Here is a 20081-nt window from a genome sequence, read left to right as displayed (position 1 = left end):
AGACTCATATGAAAAGGAAAAGAAAAATTGATTGATTATTCTCAAATGAGATTACATGCGCTTATATAGAGATAAGAAATTTGGTAACAAGGCCAAGTATTAATTGTTCTTGAAACTAAAAGAAAATAAATATAGATAGTTGAATGAAGACCCAACTCTTGAAGTTTTCCTTCCCAATGTTTCCTTCCCAAGGTGAGTTGAACTCCATTTTCGTCATCCCTCTTTGACCACAAAATAAAGTGATTATTTTGAGCTTTCTTGGACTTGAATTAGGCTCAAAGTAGGCTGGACTTGATAGGTATCATCCCCATATAGATTTTCCCATGCTCTCTTTGGCCATAATCTCTTGATTAAGCCCATGAAGTGCATTCCTTAGCTTCCTAGCTTTTGCTATAGTCATTGGTTCTTCAGGTACAAACAATGGTTCCTTAGCTACAAGCTCCTTTGATTCAAGCTTAGCTACATATTCCTCAGGTTCAAGCTCAGCTATAAGCTCATTCTCATTAGATCCATCCATGATCACATCATCCCCCCTCTTGAAAAGCATTTGACCTCAAATCTGGATCATCTGCCACAAAAGGAACTAAATCAGAAATATTAGAGCTTGAACTCACATTGTACTTACCTTGAAGATCAAGTTGGTAGGCATTGTCATTCATCTTTTTTTTGATCTCAAAGGGTCTATCAATTCTAGGCATGAGTTTTGATTTCCTTTCAGCTGGAAACCGTTCTTTTCTCAAGTGAATCCACACTTGGTCTCCGGGTTTGAATACCATCTTGCGCTTTCCTTTGTTAGCTTCTTTTGCATATTGCTTTGTCTTCTCGTCAATGTTTATTCTAGCTTTCTCATGGATATGTTTGTCAAGGTAAGCTTTCTTTTTCCCATCCAAGCTAGCTCTTTCACTCAAAGGTAGAGAGGTTAGATCCAATGGAGATAAAGGATTAAAGCCATAAATGATTTGGAACGGAGAAAACTTAGTTGAAGAATATACTGATTGATTGTATGCAAACTCAACATGTGGTAAACAATCTCCCCAAGTTTTAATGTTCTTTTTGTTCAAAGAGAGTAGTCAAAGTTCTATTAACTACTTCAGTTTGTCCATCAATTTGCGGATGACAAGTAGCGGAGAATAGCAACTTAGTCCCTAATTTAGACCAAAGTGTTTCCAGAAGTAACTCAAAAACATTATATCCCTATCAGATGCAATTGACCTAGTCACTCCATGCAAATGAACAATTTCCTTGAAGAACAACTCAACAACATACAAAGAATTATCAGTTTTTGAAATGCGCCATTTTTGAAAATCGATCAATGACCACAAAAACTGAATCTTTACCAGTCATAGTTCTAGGCAAACCAAGCATAGAATCCATAGAAATATCATGTCAAGGCTGAGTAGGAGTAGGATGTCGATACTTTACCGTGATGTTGTTGATGGCAGGACAATCTACACACATGCGCCAAGAGCCATCCTTCTTAGGCATAAGGAGAACATGTACAACACATGGGCTTAGGCTCTCCCTGATGTAACCTTTTTCAAGAAGCTCTCCAATATGCTTTTGAAGTTCCTTTGTTTCCAACGGATTGGTTCGATAAGCCGGCCGGTTTGGAAGTGGTGCATCTAGAACGAAGTCAATTTGGTGTTCTATACCTCTTATTGGTGGCAAACCGTTAGGGTTCTCTTCTGGAAAGATATCTGAGAATTCATGCAAAGCATCTATCAAATCACTCGGAAGATCTGGTGCAAGGTCAGAAAATCCCATTAGTGTTTCTTTATACACAAGCAAAAGCAATGGTTGTTGAGAGTACAAAGATTTCCTTACTTGACTCTCTTTGACAAAGAAGTTAGAGTTCTTAGGACATATCTCAGGTTTTGCTCGTTTAATTTCTTTGTCCCGACTTTTCTTCAACTGGACCTGGTCTTGATGGACCTCCAACGAAGTTAAAGGAACCAGACTGAACTTCTTTCCTTTATGCTCAAAGGAATGTCGGTTGGTGTAGCCATCATGTATCGCCCTCATGTCAAACTGCCAAGGTCGTCCTAGAAGGATATGGCTTGCATCCATGGGAAGGACATTGCACAAGATCTCGTCTTCATATCAGCCGATGGTAAGAGGAACCGTGACTTGCTCCCTAACGTACTGTTCGCTTGTTTCATTCAACCATTCCAGTTTAAAGGGCCGCAGATGAGGTCTGGTCTCAAGTCCAAGCTTCCTAACAAGAGTATCACTAGCAACGTTAGTACAACTTCCACCATCGATGATCAAAGAACAAACTTTATCTTGAACTAAACATCAAGAGTGAAAGAGATTCTCCCTTTGTTCTCGGTCATTGGACTTAGGCTGAACACTCAATGATCTCCTAGTGACCAGAAGTGTCCCTTGAGTTGGATATTCAAGCTTTTCTTCCTCTTCGTCAAATATTGGACCGAGATTATCCTCTTTTTCTTTATCGTCCTCGGACTCCACTTCAGCGTTTTCTAGGAGGATCATTACCTTTTGATTCGGACATTTGTTGGCATAATGTCCAAGTCCTTGACATTTGAAACACCGAATATCCCTTGCCCGATTGTTGGTCTCAGCTGGCTTTCCTTTATCAAGACGAGCATGATCATTAGTCTTAAAAACTGAATTTGATGGGGTTGGAGACTTATGTTTATCTTGATAACTTGGTTTTGGAGCAAATGAAGGTTTAGAGAAACCACTCCTCTTGGTTTGTTGTTTGATTAGAATCGCCTTGTGCAACATTTCCTCCAAGCTTTCATATTCTTGAAGCTCCATTCTGTCCTGAATGTTCCGGTTGAGGCCTGCAAAGAATCTGGTCATGGTAGCTTCTAAGGTTTCATCTACATCCGCCTTGATCATTAAGCTTTCCATTTCCTGGAAATAGTCCTCCATAGTTTTGGTTCCTTGAAACAACCGTCTGAGTTTTTGGTGGAGATCTCTGTGGTAATGAACCGACACAAACCGTTTCCTCATCAATGTAGTTAGCTCATCCCATGAAGCTATTGGTCTTCCACATGTCCTTCTCCTGTGAGTCATAACTTGATCATACCAGTTAATAGCATAGCTTATAAACTCAGTTGCTGCTAACCTAACCTTCTTGAGTTCAGAATTTTTTTGACAATTGAACATTAACTCCATTTTCCTTTCCCATTCTAGTTAAACATCCGAATCGTTTTTACCTTCTAAGGTTGGAATTTTAAGTTTTAAACCACCTAAACTGTCATTTCTTGTACCAAAAGGATTAACATCATCTTGATCATGTCTTCTATGACTTCGTCTAGGTCGGTTGATGGATCGATCATCTTCTTCATGGAACTCCTCTTCTTCAATTTCCTCCTCGGGCCGGTAAGTTGTCCTTGAACGTTCTCTCCTGGCTGCGGGTCTAGAATGGGTTTGTTGGCTATTCTGAATCTCGTCGAGCCTCTGGTGTAGTTCTTCTAGACATGTATTCATAAGGTTAGTAATAGTGTCATTCAGTGCCCTCATTTTCAAGTTGGATAGCCCGACGATAGAATTTCCTGGCCGATCTCTTTCTCCATCACTTTCCATGGTTTCCTGTAAAACTTAACACCAAAAGTTAGCAGATAAAAAATCCTCACACACAAAAGTGTTTCTCTCATTTTTGGTAGGTCACTCAAGTGCTTTCTCCCTAAGTTCTAAGAGAACAAATCCAAGCAACCCAATGGAATTTCCAAGCAACCCAATGGAATTCCCAAGCAACAAGGGAAGAAGGAAGATAGAAAGACAAGAGGATTTTTGTGAAATCTGTTTTAACCACTCCAAAGCTGGATTTCACCTCAGCCAGCAGGATTGCTCTTCCACCACCTAGCCAAATGCAAATCTTTTTTTTTTTCTTTGTTTTTTTTTTTTTGAAATAGAGATTTTCTAGGTAAGAAGATGGCCCAGATTTAAGATAGAAAGAAGAAGAAGTATTTAGAAATGGAAGATGAGAAGATGAACAGACAAGTACCGGTTGAGTGGCTCTGATACCACTTGATACGCCCAAAATTCAAGGACACCTTAGCCGGATTAGAAATGATAGAAACTCGCCAAGGTGCAAGGTGATGCAAAGAGGGAGATTTAATGGATTGAGGGGTCGCACATCAGTTGCGGAAGGCTGCTGATATTCCCAACTTCCAATCGCTGCTAGATATGACACACTAGTCCAGCAAGAGGAGGTTGTTGCTTGGATATTACACACGAAGAAACAAGAAAGTGTTCTAGACAAAGAACAAAGAGATAGACTCATAAAATAAAAAGGAAAATTGATTGATTATTCTCAAATGAGATTACATGCGTTTATATAGGGATAAGAAACTTGGTAACAAGGCCAAGTATTAATTGTTCTTGAAACTAAAAGAAAATAAATATAGATAGTTGAATGAAGACTAAACTCTTGAAGTTTTCCTTTCCAAGGTGTCCTTCCCAAGGTGAGTTGAACTCCATTTTCGTCATCCCTCTTTAACCACAAAATAAAGTGATTATTTTGAGCTTTCTTGGACTTGAATTAGGTTCAAAGTGGGGTGGACTTGATAGGTATCATCCCCAATAGATTTTCTCATGCTCTCTTCGGCCATAATCTCTTGAGTAAGCCCATGAAGTGCATTCCTTAGCTTCCTAGCTTTTGCTCTAGTCATTGGTCCTTCAGGTACAAACAATGGTTCCTCAGCTACAAGCTCCTCTGATTCAAGCTCAGCTACATATTCTTCAGGTTCAAGCTCAGCTACAAGCTCATCCTCAGTAGCTCCATCCATGATCACATCATCGGGTTCATCGCTTTTGCCAGTAGCCATGCACAAAATAGCAGAGGTGGGTTTTACGGATCCTGTGTAGTATGTCAGAATTCGAAGTCTTTGAAAACTGTCTTAATTTTGAGTCGTTTTCTAAGTAGATGGTTTATGCCGAACTATTATGTATGGTATGAATATGGTGAAGATTATGATGTTGTTGGGGAGGAAACTAGAAGTCATTATGCTAATAATACGGATTATGCTAGTGCTAGCGAACCAATAGGATTTGATGGGGAGAATGTATATGCTGGGACGGTGAATTATGCATTTCATGGTTTTGTACCATATAACGAATATTATGAACATGAAAGTGGAAATTATTATGGTCACGGAAAACTCACCCAAGAAGCAAAATGGTTTTATGATATGTTAGTTGCTGCAAACACTCCACTATATGATGGATGTCGGGAAGGACATTCGCAATTATTGTTGGCAGCTCGGTTCATGAACCATAATTTGGTTCTATGAGATGGCATGTTGAGCATGTTAAACTGTGATCATTAATTTGAACAGTTGAATACATAAATTTAATATTAATAATATATCTATAATAATTTCAAAAGTTATATATATATATATATATTTAATTTGAAATTTTAACTTTTATTTAAGAATTATAAAAAGTTAAAAAAATTAGTGCTAGTCAACTGTTACATTTTTGAAAAATAATAATTATAAACTAAATAAAATACATGCAACTCAAAAGAATTGAAGAGATTTTTTTAAACTCATAATATTTGAATTTTCTAGAAAAAAATATATTTAACATTAGCTAGTCAAATAATTGCCTTGTTACATAATATATTTTCTTAAACCAAAAAATATTTACAAACCCTGTAACTAAAATTAATAATTAAAAAATAGAATAGATCTAAATTTCTATCTCGTTCATTTTGGTCATTTATTTATTTAATATTGAACAATTTTCAACCAAAAAAATACTATTTTTAGCTAAGAGGTTAGAGATGTACATTCAATTCATTCAACTTGGAAGAAAAGTGCAGTCGTTATCAAATTATTTTTACTCTTTTACAATAAAACCGAAGCAATGACCTTTCAAATTATTTGGTGCCAATTATTATCTTTAACCAAACACCAGTTCTAAGTCAACAATTTTAATGTTTTATAATAACCAAATTATTTGGTGGTATAGTTGTTTGGGTGAGAATTGCACGTGTTGAACTACTCACCGGGACTAGGAACCCGAGTTTTCCCGCCTATCCCGGTCGAAGAAACGGCGACGGCTTTGATTATGCTATGGGGTTTGACTGTAGACTAATTTGAAAAACTTATAAAACCTATATGAAGTACATTTGGCAATCTATTTTTTTAGTTATACAATATTTAATTATAAAAAGTCTTTGAAAATAAAATCTAAATTTTATCTAATTTCCATAAATCTCTGTACCTAAGTCAAATATAAATTTATGATTCTCATTTCACTTTTATTTGATCTTATATTTAAATTATTTTGAATTATTGTATAATATATTTACATAATAAAATTTGTAATTTTTTTTGCATATGATTCAAATTTGTTCAAGCAGACATATATTATTCATTAAAAATATATAAAATATCTCACATCGCCTAGAAAAAATAGAGCAATGGTTGAATGTCATACTATAAAAGAAACCAAAATAATTCTGAATACGAATGAGCAGAGAACTTGATTTATCATTCATTTAAAATTTATAAATTTTAGTTGGTTTACTCTGGTTCTTTAATTTAAAGAATTTAAACTTTTAAAGGGTTAAAATATCACTAACTCAGTGCTACACGGATAAAATATTATTTCATAATTTTGTTAACAGTGTCAATATTAGAGTAATAAACATATCTAGTTAAGTTGATTAAATTACTATTATGTAAAAAATTAAATTGTCATGCGATATATTACGGATAAAGTCATAAAATTAACAATCAAAATACAATTATACAATCTTAAAGATAAACATAACCAACAAAATTAACAAAAAAATATAACATAAAATTTAAAATTTTTAATCAAAAATACACCTTTAATCAAAAACGTCGACACATTATTTTCCAGCCATAGAAGATGGAGGCTTCGGAGAACTAAGAAGAGCTTATTCCACCTTGGGGTTCGACTAACAAAGGTACTTATCTCATGCTTATGAGACTTGTGTGAACATGTACCGTTTTCTTTTTTTAAAAAAAAAAAAAAAAAAAAAAAAAAAAAAGAGAGATAGCTAAGGGTTAATGAAGATATCCTTATATATAATATATATAAAGAGAGAAAAAAAAAGGAAAGGAAACGATTACAAGAATAAGAAAGTCTCATAACATAGTGAATCCCAAGGGAAGACGCGGATCACTAAATAGTAAATAGAGAAGATGGAGTCATTTACAGAGAACTTCGCAGAAAAAACTAAGCCTAGGGAACAAAAACAAAAAAAAAAAACAAAAAAGGAGAAGAAGGTGTTATACGAAGTATTAGTTGGAAACCGTGGATATCAACAGGTCTGTTCTCTCTTGCGGTTTTGCAACATATCTTGCATTCTCGCATCACCTGGTAAATCCTAAACACTATAACTCCACCAGCTAAACACAAAAAGGCCTCTTTCATACCAAGCACCGTTTACCTTGAATCACCCCTTCAAATGAGAAAGTTCAGGCACCTCTTAATGAGTGTAGGGAGTTAACTGACGTGAATACAGAGTTCTTTTGTAGGTTTTAGATGGATGGACAAGAGTTGAGAATGTCGTGAGCCTATAGTGAGAATGTTCTAAAGTGAATCTTTGTCTTAATGAATCCGCAGGTGTTTTGGAACATGTTCTCTGATCGTAGAAAGTTTCCGCGAATTTCAAACCACTCCACCGGACTTTTTTGTTTGCTTACAGACAAGCAAAATTTAAGTTTAGGGGAGTAGATAACATCGTATTTTCACCCATTTTCAGTATGTTTTTATTTTCACCAACTAATTTGAAAGGTCAATGGTGGTTGTTTGGGTGAACATTTGAAGCGACTATATATCGATTACTACATATAAACAAATATCACTTACTCAGAATTGGTCTTTGTATATCCTTGGTCTTAAAATAATAATAAGCACCAAAGAATTTAAAAAATGTCAATGCTTATTACATATAAACAACTATCATTTACGTAGAAATGGTCCTGGTGTATATCGTTGGTCTTATAATAATCATTTAGCACAAAATAATAGGTAAAGTCTATATAGCTTTAGATGTAAATTTTATTGGATCGACGACGAGATATAGACGAAACAAAAAAAAAAGTTATCAATGGAGGGCCCTTTGCTGACCGAGAGAGAGGACATCAAAATTGATGGCGATTCTTTATCAAATGATGAGCACAACATCGACATTACAGTCAATGAGGATTCTTCATCACAACCACATGAGGCTAAGAATGTTGAATGGTGTAACCCATGCACAGAATCAAGTGTTTGGTTTATCGAGCTTGTTATGAACTTGGTCCAAGTTGTTGCAGCCATTTTTGTCACGACTCAGGCAAAAGATGAACATCCAGAAACAGTGTTTCTTGTATGGATCATCGGTTACACTTGTGGCTGTGTTGCCATTCTCCTTATTGAACTTATAGTCTGTGTTTTCTCATGGTATACACATGTTTTTTTCTTCTTCTTATGTTTTCAGACATTAGACATAGAGATTAATAATGGTTTTAATGGTTTGCAGCGTCGATGAGGACACCACCGACTCTTTGAAGAATATTCTTAAATATTTCTTCGTGGTTTGGGTTGTGCTGCTCATTTGGATTTATTCTAGCTGTTTATCATCTCTATATGATAATACTCATACTCAACATTTCTGGTGCGTATCCAAGAAAGTTTATAAAAAATTTTTTTTTTTTAAATTCACGTCTCTAATTAATATTATGGGTATTCACAATTGTTCTTTTGCAGGTTATGTGTGGGTTTTGTTGCTTTCACTTGCATTCGGTATGTGCCAGATAAAGCAATATTTTCACTGATCTGGTTAACTTTCGTTGTGATAGTATGGATTTGCGCAGCTGTGCTAGGCACGACCCCTTTTATGTTTATTTACCAAATATTTCTTTTTCTTTTTAAAATAGTTTACTATATACTTTTTGTTGTCTTGCTTTTAATTCTTATGGTCGCTAAGGAGCTTCTTGAAAAATATTTGTGAATTCTAAATTTCTAAGAGTTGAAAACGCTTGTAGTCATTTTTGCAATGAATAAAGAAGTTTTGAGTTTTTAACTAAATATAGTGGAAACGTACGGTTTCAATTGATAAACAGGCGAAGTTCCTATAAGGGTGTTTCCTTCTTTCTTTTGCACAAACGATTATGTATAAAGCAAAATAGTTATTACAGAATCCTCAAGTTGAAAGACACATCCATAATATTCCGACCGATTGTTTCTCTTCGAAATGTTTTGGGAGTCCAATTGGCGGTTATCCCCTGTCAATTTCAAATGACATTTATTCGTCTCTCCTTTTCAAGGGGATAAACCGTCAACCGAAACCGCCATGGTCCTCTTATATAATGGCATCTTTCCCTCTGTCCCCCTTCTTTTCTCAAACATTCACTCTTGTTTCCCCTACGACTTGTCTGAAAATGAGTGATTACTTGCAAAAATATGTACAAGACCTCGATTTGGGTATAGATGAGCTTCCCGCAGTCCTTCCACCGGAATTTGTTTCATGGGCTGCATCAGTCAATCGATTCTCCATTGTTGTCACTCCGGTGAACCCAAGGAAGAAGAACCTTTGTGCTCTCATTCGTCAAATGCCGCGCGTTTGGGACTTCGCAGATGAATGTATGGATCGGCTTCTTGATGGAGGGAAAGTACAATTCCGTTTCCAAACTGAAGAATCGATGAACTTGGTACTCCAACGTGGACCATGGTCGTTCAATGATTGGATGCTATCTACGCACAGATGGTATCCAAACATTACAGAAGCAACAATGAAGATCATCCCTTTTTGGGTCAAAATCCAAGATATCCCTATTCTCTACTTGACGAATGCAATGGCTAGATGGGTTGGTAATAGATTGGGCTTTGTCACGGAAGTAAATTATGATGAAAATGTTAACCAAGTCGGGGCTGTTAGGGTCAGGATAGATTGGAACATCGACCCCCCATTACGATTCAAAAAAAAACATTCAGTTTATTGTGGGTGAAAACACAATTGTAAAGTTTCTTTTCGAGAAACTTAGGAACTTTTGTAAGAAATGTGGATCCTTAAAGCATGATGCAAAGAAGTCTCACTCTCTTTTGATGATCCGGAAAACTTTGAACCTGATGATCATGATGGTGATGAGAATGATGGCGATGTTCAGGATGGAAGAGATGATGTCTCCTCGACACCAACTCTCATGACAGTAAATCCTGTGACGCTTATTCCAGGATTACAGATGACTTCACTAGCTTCTGCAAAGGCACCTTCGAACAATGCACAGGCATCCCTGAAGGATCCCCTCTCCTGTTTATCCTCGTCGTCCTTGTCCAGCCTTTTTGAGGATACTGAATTAACTGCTGAACGCATGCGCTACTTACATGCTAAGTATGTGAACAAGACATATGAGGGTATGGCGAACAACTTTACTATGGAGAAGGGTAGCACCAATGCTTTAACAGACTTGGCTAGTATGAAACGCAAGAGGGTTCGTTTTGAGGGTGATTTCAAGAAGGCGAAAGCAGCGGAAGAGATGGCGGTCCTGTGCCATCTCTGTAAGAAAGGCAAACCAACCATCTCAGTGGGATCATTTTCTGTTACTAACGACATCGACGGAGGCGCGGGGGGCCCAGTACCCCCAGATCAAACATGAGAGTACTCTCGTGGAACTGTCAGGGCATAGGCTCGCCACTGACTAAATCTCGTCTAAATTGTTTATGTATATTAACTAAGTGTGATATTCTCTTTCTCTCTGAAACTTTAAACCAGTGTGATGTAATAGCTACACTTATGTGTGATTTAGGATTCTCAAACTTAACTACTGTACCCCCTCAAAGAAGGAGTGGTGGTCTAGTTGTGATGTGGAAAAGGCATGTCTCTCTCTCCTTGATTTCAAAGGATGAGAGACTCATTGACCTCTCTGTAACTCTTAATAATACTACTTTCTATTTGTCTTGTGTGTTTGGTCATCCCACTCAAAGTGAACGACATCACCTCTGGGATCGATTAAAATTACTCTCATTATCTAGACAAACTCCTTAGCTTCTCTTTGGGGACTTCAATGAGATAATTTCTAACCAGGAAAAACAGGGAGGCCCTCAACGAGATGAATGGAGCTTTGGAGATTTCAGGACAATGATCTCAGTTTGTGATTTAGTGGATGTGCGCTTCCGGGGAAATAAGTTCTCATGGGTAGGAGAACGATACACACACAGAGTCCAATGCTGCTTAGATAGAGCAATGACAAACTCCTCAGGTCGTGCAACCTATCCAAATATGGAACTTGAATTTCTTGACTTTGGCGGTTCTGACCACAAGCCAATTCTTCTACACTTTAACAATCAAAAAACGTACCGCCGTAGAACATTTCTGTTTGACAAAATATTGTGTGAAGTTCCAAGTTTTGATAAAGTTGTAAAGCAAGGTTGGTCTTTGGATAACGAGAGTCCAAATATCCTGATAAACCAAAGAATATCAAGTTGCAGAGCGGCTATGGCAAATTTAAAACACCAAGTAACTTTTAATGTTGAAACAAGGATAAAACATCTCAGTCAAAATTAAATATGGCGATGGAGAGCCAAGATAGATTACTAAGAAGGCAAATCCCCAACTTACAGAGTGAACTAACAAGGGCTTATGCGGATGAAGAAAGACATTTGAAACAAAAAAGTCAGAATGAGTGGATATTGGAAGGGGACCGTAACACAAGCTTCTTTCATGCTTCAGCTAAATCGAGGTATACTAAAAATTGGATCATATCTATTCTGGATGAGAATGGAAATATATTCCAAGGTGACCAGGACATAGGGTTGCACGCACAAGAGTTTTTTACAGGAATATATACTTCAACTGGACACCCTGTCACTCCGTTAGAATTTGCAGATTTTGTTCCAACTGTAATAACAGAGATAAATGATAGTTTAACAAGGGAGTTTACCAAACAAGAAATATACAATGCATTGTGCCTCATAGGTGATGATAGAGCACCTGGACCAGACGGTTTGACGGCTCGCTTCTATAAATAATGTTGGAACATAGTTGGAGTACATGTGGTACAAGAAGTGAAATTTTTTTTTCAAACATCTCTCATGAAAGCCAGCACTAACCATACTAACATTTGTATGATCCCTAAGATAGATGATCCGACTACACTTTCTGATTATCGACCAATTGCTCTGTGTAATGTGCTCTACAAGATTGTTTCAAAGTGCTTAGTTCAAAGATTGAAACCACATCTGAATGGAATTGTTTCTGAGGCTTAAGCTGCTTTTATCCTAGGCCGAATCATACAAGATAATGTTATGATTGCACACGAACTGATGCATTCTCTGAAGGTTCGAAAACGTGTTTCACAAACTTATATGGCCGTTAAAACGGACGTAAGAAAGGCATACGACAAGGTAGAGTGGAATTTTCTCGAAACAATACTCAAATTATTTTTGTGATCAGTGGATTACCTGGATAATTTCAGCTGTGACATCGGTTAACTATTCTGTCTTGATTAATGCGGTACCGCATGGGAACATCAGACATGAGCGTGGAATTAGACAGGGAGACCCCCTCTCACCATATCTGTTTATTTTATGCTCTAACATCTCAAATTATCTCATAGCATCTCGTGTAAAAGATTATGTTATCAGAGGCAACAAGATAGGCAATGGAGTTCCAAGTATTACACACCTACAGTTCGCTGATGATTCTCTATTTTTCTGCCAAGCAAATTGACGAAACTGCCAAGCACTAAAAGATGTTTTTGATATCTATGAATACTATTATGGTCAAAAGATATATACATCAAAGTCAATGATAACTTTCGGTTCTAGAGTTTATGGTACGACACAGGATAAACTGAAAATGATCTTAAATATACCAAACCATGGTGGAGGTGGTAAGTATTTAGGGCTTCCGAAACAATTTGGTCGTAAAAAAAAAAAAGAGATGTTCAGCTATATCATTGACCGTGTTAGAAATCGTACTTCACACTGGAGCACACGCACCTTATCGCCTGCATGGAAGGAAATAATGTTAAAATCAGTAGCCGTCTCAAAGCCAATATACACAATGTCATGCTTTAAATTACCAAAGGGCATCATATCAGACATTGAGACACTATTGATGAACTTTTGGTGGGAAAGAGATAAACACCATCGAAGTATCCCTTAGATAGCTTGGACCAAAATTCAGAAATCCAAGAAAGAGGGTGGATTGGGGTTCAGAGATCTTGAAAAGTTTAACGATGCCCTCCTAGCAAAACAAGCATGGAGACTCATCAAGTATCCTAACTCCTTATTTGCCAAAATAATGAAAGCAAGATACCACCGCGATGATAGAATTTTGGATGCTAAGGAATGCAAAAATCAATCTTACGGATGGGCATCACTACTAGCAGGAATAGATTTGATCAAAAAAGGCAAAAGATATCTAGTTGGGGATGGCAAAACAATACATTTTGGAGTTGATAATTTGCTTCTAGAGCATCCACCGAGACCAATCAACCTAATAGATCCTTAAAGTGACTACAAAATGAAGACTTATATTAAAAAACCAGGAAACATTTGCACTTGGGACTCACAACAGTTGGAAACAATTGCCACCCCGAAAGATAACACATCTATTAAAGAACTTTACATCTCACAAGTTGAAACAGAAGACTTTGTAATATGGCATTATACAATTTCAGGTGAATATACTGTCAAGTCGGGGTACTGGTTCCTCACACACAATCCTTTTGATCGAAATCTTTTCCCAAACATTCCTCATGGATCAGTAGCATTGAAAAATCAAATTTGGAAGCTGAACATCCTTCCAAAAATAAAACATTTTCTCTGGCGAGTTGTTTCGAAATCTTTGCCAACAACAACCAGATTACGAACTCGAGGCATGAACATAAGCGCAATCTGTCCAAGATGTAATCAAGCTGATGAAACAATTCTTCACGCTCTTTTTACCTGCCCTTTCGCTAAAATGGTTTGGAGAATGTCAAACACTCTCTCTTTGAATTTCCATCAATTAGATATTGATGCAAAGTCTTTAATTGCATCTTTGATTGATCTTTCTAATCAACACAACAACATCCAGAAAGCTTTATCTCCTTTTTGGTTGATTTGGCGAATTTGGAAAGCTAGAAACACTCTAATTTTTGATGGTTTTCGCGAGGGAGCCACGGTTACTATCTTAAACTCACTGGCTGAACCAAAAGAATGGATAAACACTTTTAATCTGACAGAAAGAAATTGCAGCTCCACTGTTAACTCTGAAACTACATTATGGTCACCACCTACCTTTCCTATATTTAAATGTAATTTTGATGCAGCTTACAATCCCAACAATCACCAAACTTCAGGATGGATATTGCGAAATCACTTGGGCGAAGCTATTGTTTGGGGAGCGACAAAAATATCTCTTTCTAATTCAGCTCTAGAGGCAGAGACAAAGGCATTGTTATTAACCATACAACTGCTCTGGGTCCGAGGATATGGCGCTAGGTCGATGGTCTTCAAAGGTGACTGTCAAAATCTGATAAACTTAGTCAATGGCCGTCTTCATAATGCTTCACTCCGAGATATACAGCTTTGGTTGTCGAAATTTCAACATGCTTATTGTACTTTCACAAATAGGAAAAATAATGTAGCTGCCCATTCTCTTACAAAACTAGGATGTCAAAATTTGAATTATTATGTGGAGTCTGTAATAAAGCCAAATTGGCTAGCTGAGTCTCTTTGTATTAACTCTGGTTAACTCAATATAATTTTCTTTGCGTGAAAAAAAAATTGTAACATTTTTTTTTGCGAAAGGTAAAAAGATTTATATTTTGTCAAACTTTGCAAACAAGTGATGTGATAATATATTCATTTTATATTAACTTGGTCCCTAATTTTTAGTTTTTGAGATAAAAGTCATAGCAAAGGGAATTGCTTATGTGGCACAACGCACAACTCAATTCACCAATCACAGTATTTCAGTATAAGTACAATAATCACAAAAACAAAAAAAAAATTGGAGAAAATCCAAAAATTGAATTTGTGTGGAGAACGAAGCTCTTCGTAGACTCCAGAGACAGAGAGTGAATTTGTGGCTACGCTATTGAAGGCTCAAAGAGGATGTTCTAGGACTTCATGTCACACATAAGTGAATTGACTAACTCACATAACCAATCAAAGCATGCAATCCCAACATCAATAACAGAAACCTAGTGAACCCTAACCTAGAATCGTGGGCTGTGATGCCAAACTAAAACGACCCGACTCGTTTAAAAAAATAATAATAATAATAATAAATAAATAATCTAAACTAGTGATCCAATACCCACTAGCCACCTAACCACAACCAAACCATACAGTGGAAAATAAACAACAGATACCAATATCAATAAACCAATAAAATAACCAATTGTCCAATAACCAATATTAAACCATAATAATTAAAACTATAATCCAAACAACATGAATCAAAGAACCAGCAATCCTAATCAACATTCTAGGACTCAACTCCAGCAACCTAATAGAAGCTAGACAACAACCAATCGAGTCACTAGAACATCCTTCTCTTCATTGCCTTCATTCCACGATCACACTTTGCCTTTACCTGCACCACAAACACAAATTGAGATGCATGAGTATTTGATAAACACTTAGTGAGGCAATCCTCCCATCTATCGGGCTATACACAAGCAACTGATATACCAATGTCAAAACAATCAATAAAAAAGACATACAAACCAGGAAACAAGTATCGTCTTAACTGGAAGGGAGGTGTCGACCGACACCAACCAAGTGTCGACCGACACTGGCTACTGGTGTCGACCGACACTACCCCACAGTGTCGATCGATGCTGATCCATGGTGTCGACCGACACCCTCCTGGTGTCGATCAACACTGACTCTGTAGACGCGATCCGCACGAAGTTGTAACATCCGGGAACCAAAAAGTGGAATTTGGGGATGGGTGTCGATCGACACCAGCTTTTCTGGTTCAAACAGATTGTTTTAATTCGCGGTTTTGGGTTGGTTTGGGTTAATTTGTTTGTCTAAACCGAGTATATAAGGGGAGAGGCGACCCAGGTCGAGGGTTTTAGTGTTTCTCTTGGCCGTTTAGTGAGAAAAAGAGAGAAAAAGGAGAGAAAAAGTTTGTGAGTGTTCTTGAGAGATTTTGGCTTGTTTTTGGTGAGATCTGTTGCTGTGGAAGGGAGTGTGGTTGCTGGGAACGAAGGGGAAGCTTCTTGTGGTGTTGTTTCCACCGTTTCTCAATCAAATCTTCCTGCAGAAGAGGTGAGTGCTTGACCATGGCTGATCTAAGCCTGAGATCTCTTATGTTTTGCTTGTTTGGTGTTGTTTTGGTGTTTTTCTTGCTTGTGGTGGTTGTACTATGGTTCTTATAGGTTCCTGAAGCTTTTGGGTGAGTTTGGGACGAATTGGAGATGATTGGAAACGGAGATTCGACGATCGGTTTCGAGCAGAACGTGTCTATGGGGTCGGTGTCGATCGACACCAAGTGGGTGTCGGTCGACACCATTCTGGGGCTAGTGTCGATCGACACCACCCTGGTGTCGGTCGACACCAACTTGTGTGTTGCGGTTTTTCCTGGTTTGTTGTGTTATTTGTTGTTTGTTAAACATTGGAATCTCAGTTGCTTGTGTGTATAGCCTAGTAGATGGGAGGATTGCCTCACTAAGTATTTGTGATAATACTTACGCATCTCAATTATTGTTTGTGGTGTGCAGGTATGTGACGTGGAATCATGGCGATGAGGAGGAGGATGATCTAGGGTCTTGTTTGTGTGATGTTGATTATGTTATTGAAACCTTGTGTAGAGATATGCTAGGTTGATGGATAGAATGGTTAGGGAGGTTATTGTGTTGATGATGTATCGGTTTTTGTATTATTGGTATGTTTCCGCTGTGCTTATGGTATTTGCTGGTTTAATGAGGTATTTTGGTTTGGTTGGTTTAATTAAATAATATGGGATGTTTAGTTATATATTATTATTATTAAAACAAAAAAACGGGTCAGGTTGGTTTAGAAGCCGAGAGTCGAATCTCGCTTCCCATCACCTCCGATCCGTCCAAAACTCATTCCCAAAGCCATATGGATTCGTAGGAAACCTATAGCAACCATAACAAGCAAGAAAACACCACAAACAACACCAAACAGGCAAGACAAATGAAAATTCAGGCTTATATCAGCCATGGTCATGCACTCACCTCTTTGCAGAAAGTTTCTGACCAACAACGACGAATCCAACCCTCCTAGCAAGCTTCTAACACTTCTCCAGCTCTGGATCTTCACTTCAACCGAAAGATCTCCAAGGAAAAACACCCAAAAACTCCAAAATCTCCCAAGAATGCTTTCTTCTCTCTTTCTCTCTCTTTTCTCTCTGAAAGCGGCCAAAAACAATGAAGTCACGACCTAGGTCGACTTTCCACTTAAATACCTTGGTTCTATAGTTTTTCTCTCTTTCTCTCTCTTTTCTCTCTGAAAGCGGCCAAAAACAATGAAGTCACGACCTAGGTTGACTTTCCACTTAAATACCTCGGTTCTATAGTTTTTCTTAAACCAAACCGACCCAAATAAACAATTAAATCAATCCGATCGAATCAGAGTTTATTGATGTCAACCGACACCACTATTGATATTGACCGACACCACTATTGGTGTTGATTGACACCACTATTGGTGTTGCTCGACACCTATCCCAAAACACATATTTTAGTTGGTAGATGTTACGTACACAAATGCTATACGTACATAGTATGATATTTTAAAAATTGTAACTTTTTTTTTTTGCGAAGGATAAAAAGATTTTTATTTTGTCAAATTTTGCAAACTAGTCATGTGATAATATATTCATTTTATATTAAGTTGATCCTAGTTTTTTGCTTTTGAGATAAAAAAGGAATTGCTTACGTGGCACAACGCACAGCTCAATTCACCAATCACAATATTTCAGTATAAGTAAAATAATGACAAACGAAATTGGAGAAAATCCAAAAATTGAAATTGTGTGGAGAACGAAGCTCGTCGCAGTCTCAGAGAGTGAATTTGTGGCTACGCTATATCTCTGAAACACATTCTTCCACATTTCTCCCTTTCTCTCTCGTTGAAGGACCAATAAAAAAAAAAACTGGTAAAAGAAGAATCACTTCTGTTGTTCATGCATTAACCCTGTTGTTATGTTCCTCCATGGCCTGTTACATCGTTCCTCATTACCACAATCCTGTTCTGTCTCGTCGTCCCAATAGAGAAATCATCATTCATCGCCATCGTTTCATCCGCAACCTCTTGAAGACAAGAATTAGGGTTCCTCGAAGTTCCGCCGTTAGTGACGGTGGTGTCTCCTACAATACCTTAGTCTCCGAGGTAAGCCAAATTTTTAGTAAATGTTGTAGATTTGTGTAGTTTAGGAGCATAATTGAACTGGGTCTGAGCTAAAGTTTTGAATTTTGAACCCCAATTGAACCACCAAAATCTCTGCATTTGAAGTCTTGAAAATGAGTAAAGGGTCGAACTTTGGGGATTTTAAAAGCTGAATCGTTTGGTGAATAAATCCAAAAAATTGAATCTTTGTTTTCAATTATTGAATGTTGGATTTACATGTTTTTATGTAGTGGAGTTGGTTGATATTGTGAATGTTAATGGTGGTATTAGGCAGTGAGGCTTTTGGTTCCACAAGCAAACTTTGATTCCACAAAGCTCAAAGTTGAGTTCTTAGGAGATTTATTGGAGAAGAAGAAGAAGGGTAGCAGCGGAGGGGTTATTACGCCGCGGGCATATATTCTTTCTCATTGTGACTACACTGCCGACTTAACCTTAACCATCTCAAAGGTCATCAATCTGGATCAACTAGAAGGATGGTACAAGAAAGACGATGTGGTTGCTGAGTGGAAGAAGGTGAATGACGAGTTGCGGTTACATATTCATTGTTGTGTGAGTGGTATGAGTTTATTGCAGGATGTGGCTGCAGAGCTTAGGTATCACATTTTCTCCAAGGAACTGCCTTTGGTTAGTCTTCTTCTACTTGGTTCTAAGAAGTATTGGAGAATGAGTGATGAGTCTTAACTCTTTTGGCATTGTGGTTGAGATAGGTACTTAAAGCTGTGGTCCATGGAGATTCAGTTATGTTTAGAGACAACCCTGAGCTAATGGATGCTTATGTATGGATTTATTTTCATTCAAGCACACCTAAATACAACCGGATTGAGTGTTGGGGACCTCTTAGGGATGCTGCAAAGGTATTAACTAATCCGCGCTGGCTCAACTTATAGTTTGTATTTTCATTCATATGCCGGAAATGTGAAAATCTTTGGTTCCGTGTGTGTGTGTTTTTGGTGGTGAAGGGAAAGCAGAAGGGCAATCATCAAGGCTTCTTGAGTTCAACTACTTCGAGGAAATTGATTCAACATAAGTCTATCTTCCATACCCTATTTACGTTTCTTCTGTGAGACAAGTTGTACATTCTCCTTTACTTTTTTTTTTGCAAATGATGTAGATTTCTTGATGAGCATCTGACACAATTGCAAATTTGCCAACATTCAATTGTTCATACTTGGAAAATTGTACGAGAGCCAAGTTTCTTAATGTTTCTTCAGTATTACTTGTCTAATACCTCAAATTGGAATCCATCGATGAGGACATTACAGAAAAGAGTTGTGGGAGTTCCTTGCTCTAACCATCAGTTCAGGATTGTTAAAGTAAATCACCAAAAAAAGAAGAGACGATTGTTGGAGTTCAAACTTCAAAGTATTGTATCTAAGAATCATTAACAAACAAAAATTATACACTTTATGATTCGATTTCACGTATAGCTCAAAATGACAAAATAGGAGTACTCAATTCAAATGAAGTAGTCATATTTTAACTGAACTGAAAATTTTAATCAGAAAATGGGAACCAAAACTTAATACTCCCTGTGTTTTGAATAAATCTCTAATACAAACACGTAGGGTTTCAGTTTTTTTTTTTTCCTTTTCTAAAATAAATCTCTAATATAAACACCTATTAGAACGAAAAATTGTGATAAAAAAATATAAATAAAATATAGTGAAAAGACACAACTCTACAATGAACAGATACAATTGTTTGAGTTTAAAAAAAAAACATTTTTTTAACAAAAAATACTAGGAAAAATCGCAGTTGTTGTTCGC

The 20081-nt window shown here is 37.1% G+C and overlaps 2 protein-coding genes and 1 pseudogene across 2 annotated transcripts; 2 read left to right on the top strand and 1 right to left on the bottom strand.

Annotated features, from left to right (window-relative positions):
- Nucleotides 1-301: 301 nt before the first annotated feature.
- On the bottom strand, nucleotides 302-2790 carry LOC104743865 (uncharacterized; annotated as a pseudogene).
- Nucleotides 2791-7908: 5118 nt separating this feature from the next.
- Nucleotides 7909-9027, top strand: LOC104743864 (uncharacterized). Its single transcript, XM_087483032.1, has 3 exons — nucleotides 7909-8400; nucleotides 8480-8614; nucleotides 8707-9027. The coding sequence occupies exons 1-3, from the start codon at nucleotides 8066-8068 to the stop codon at nucleotides 8948-8950; spliced, it is 714 nt and encodes a 237-aa protein (XP_087339158.1). The 5' UTR covers nucleotides 7909-8065; the 3' UTR covers nucleotides 8951-9027.
- Nucleotides 9028-17915: 8888 nt separating this feature from the next.
- LOC104742156 (magnesium dechelatase SGRL, chloroplastic-like) lies at nucleotides 17916-19515 on the top strand. The gene is made up of 4 exons (XM_010463130.3): nucleotides 17916-18297; nucleotides 18586-18939; nucleotides 19023-19169; nucleotides 19275-19515. Exons 1-4 carry the CDS (start codon nucleotides 18121-18123, stop codon nucleotides 19377-19379), a joined length of 783 nt encoding a protein of 260 aa, XP_010461432.1. The 5' UTR covers nucleotides 17916-18120; the 3' UTR covers nucleotides 19380-19515.
- Nucleotides 19516-20081: the final 566 nt, after the last annotated feature.

The sequence above is a fragment of the Camelina sativa genome, chromosome 14 (assembly GCF_030686135.1).
Source record: "Camelina sativa cultivar CO46 ecotype springtype chromosome 14, ASM3068613v1".
NCBI lineage: Eukaryota > Viridiplantae > Streptophyta > Magnoliopsida > Brassicales > Brassicaceae > Camelina > Camelina sativa.
The sequence above is the reverse complement of the archived record's forward strand: the minus strand, read 5'-3'. Positions and strand labels throughout refer to the sequence as shown.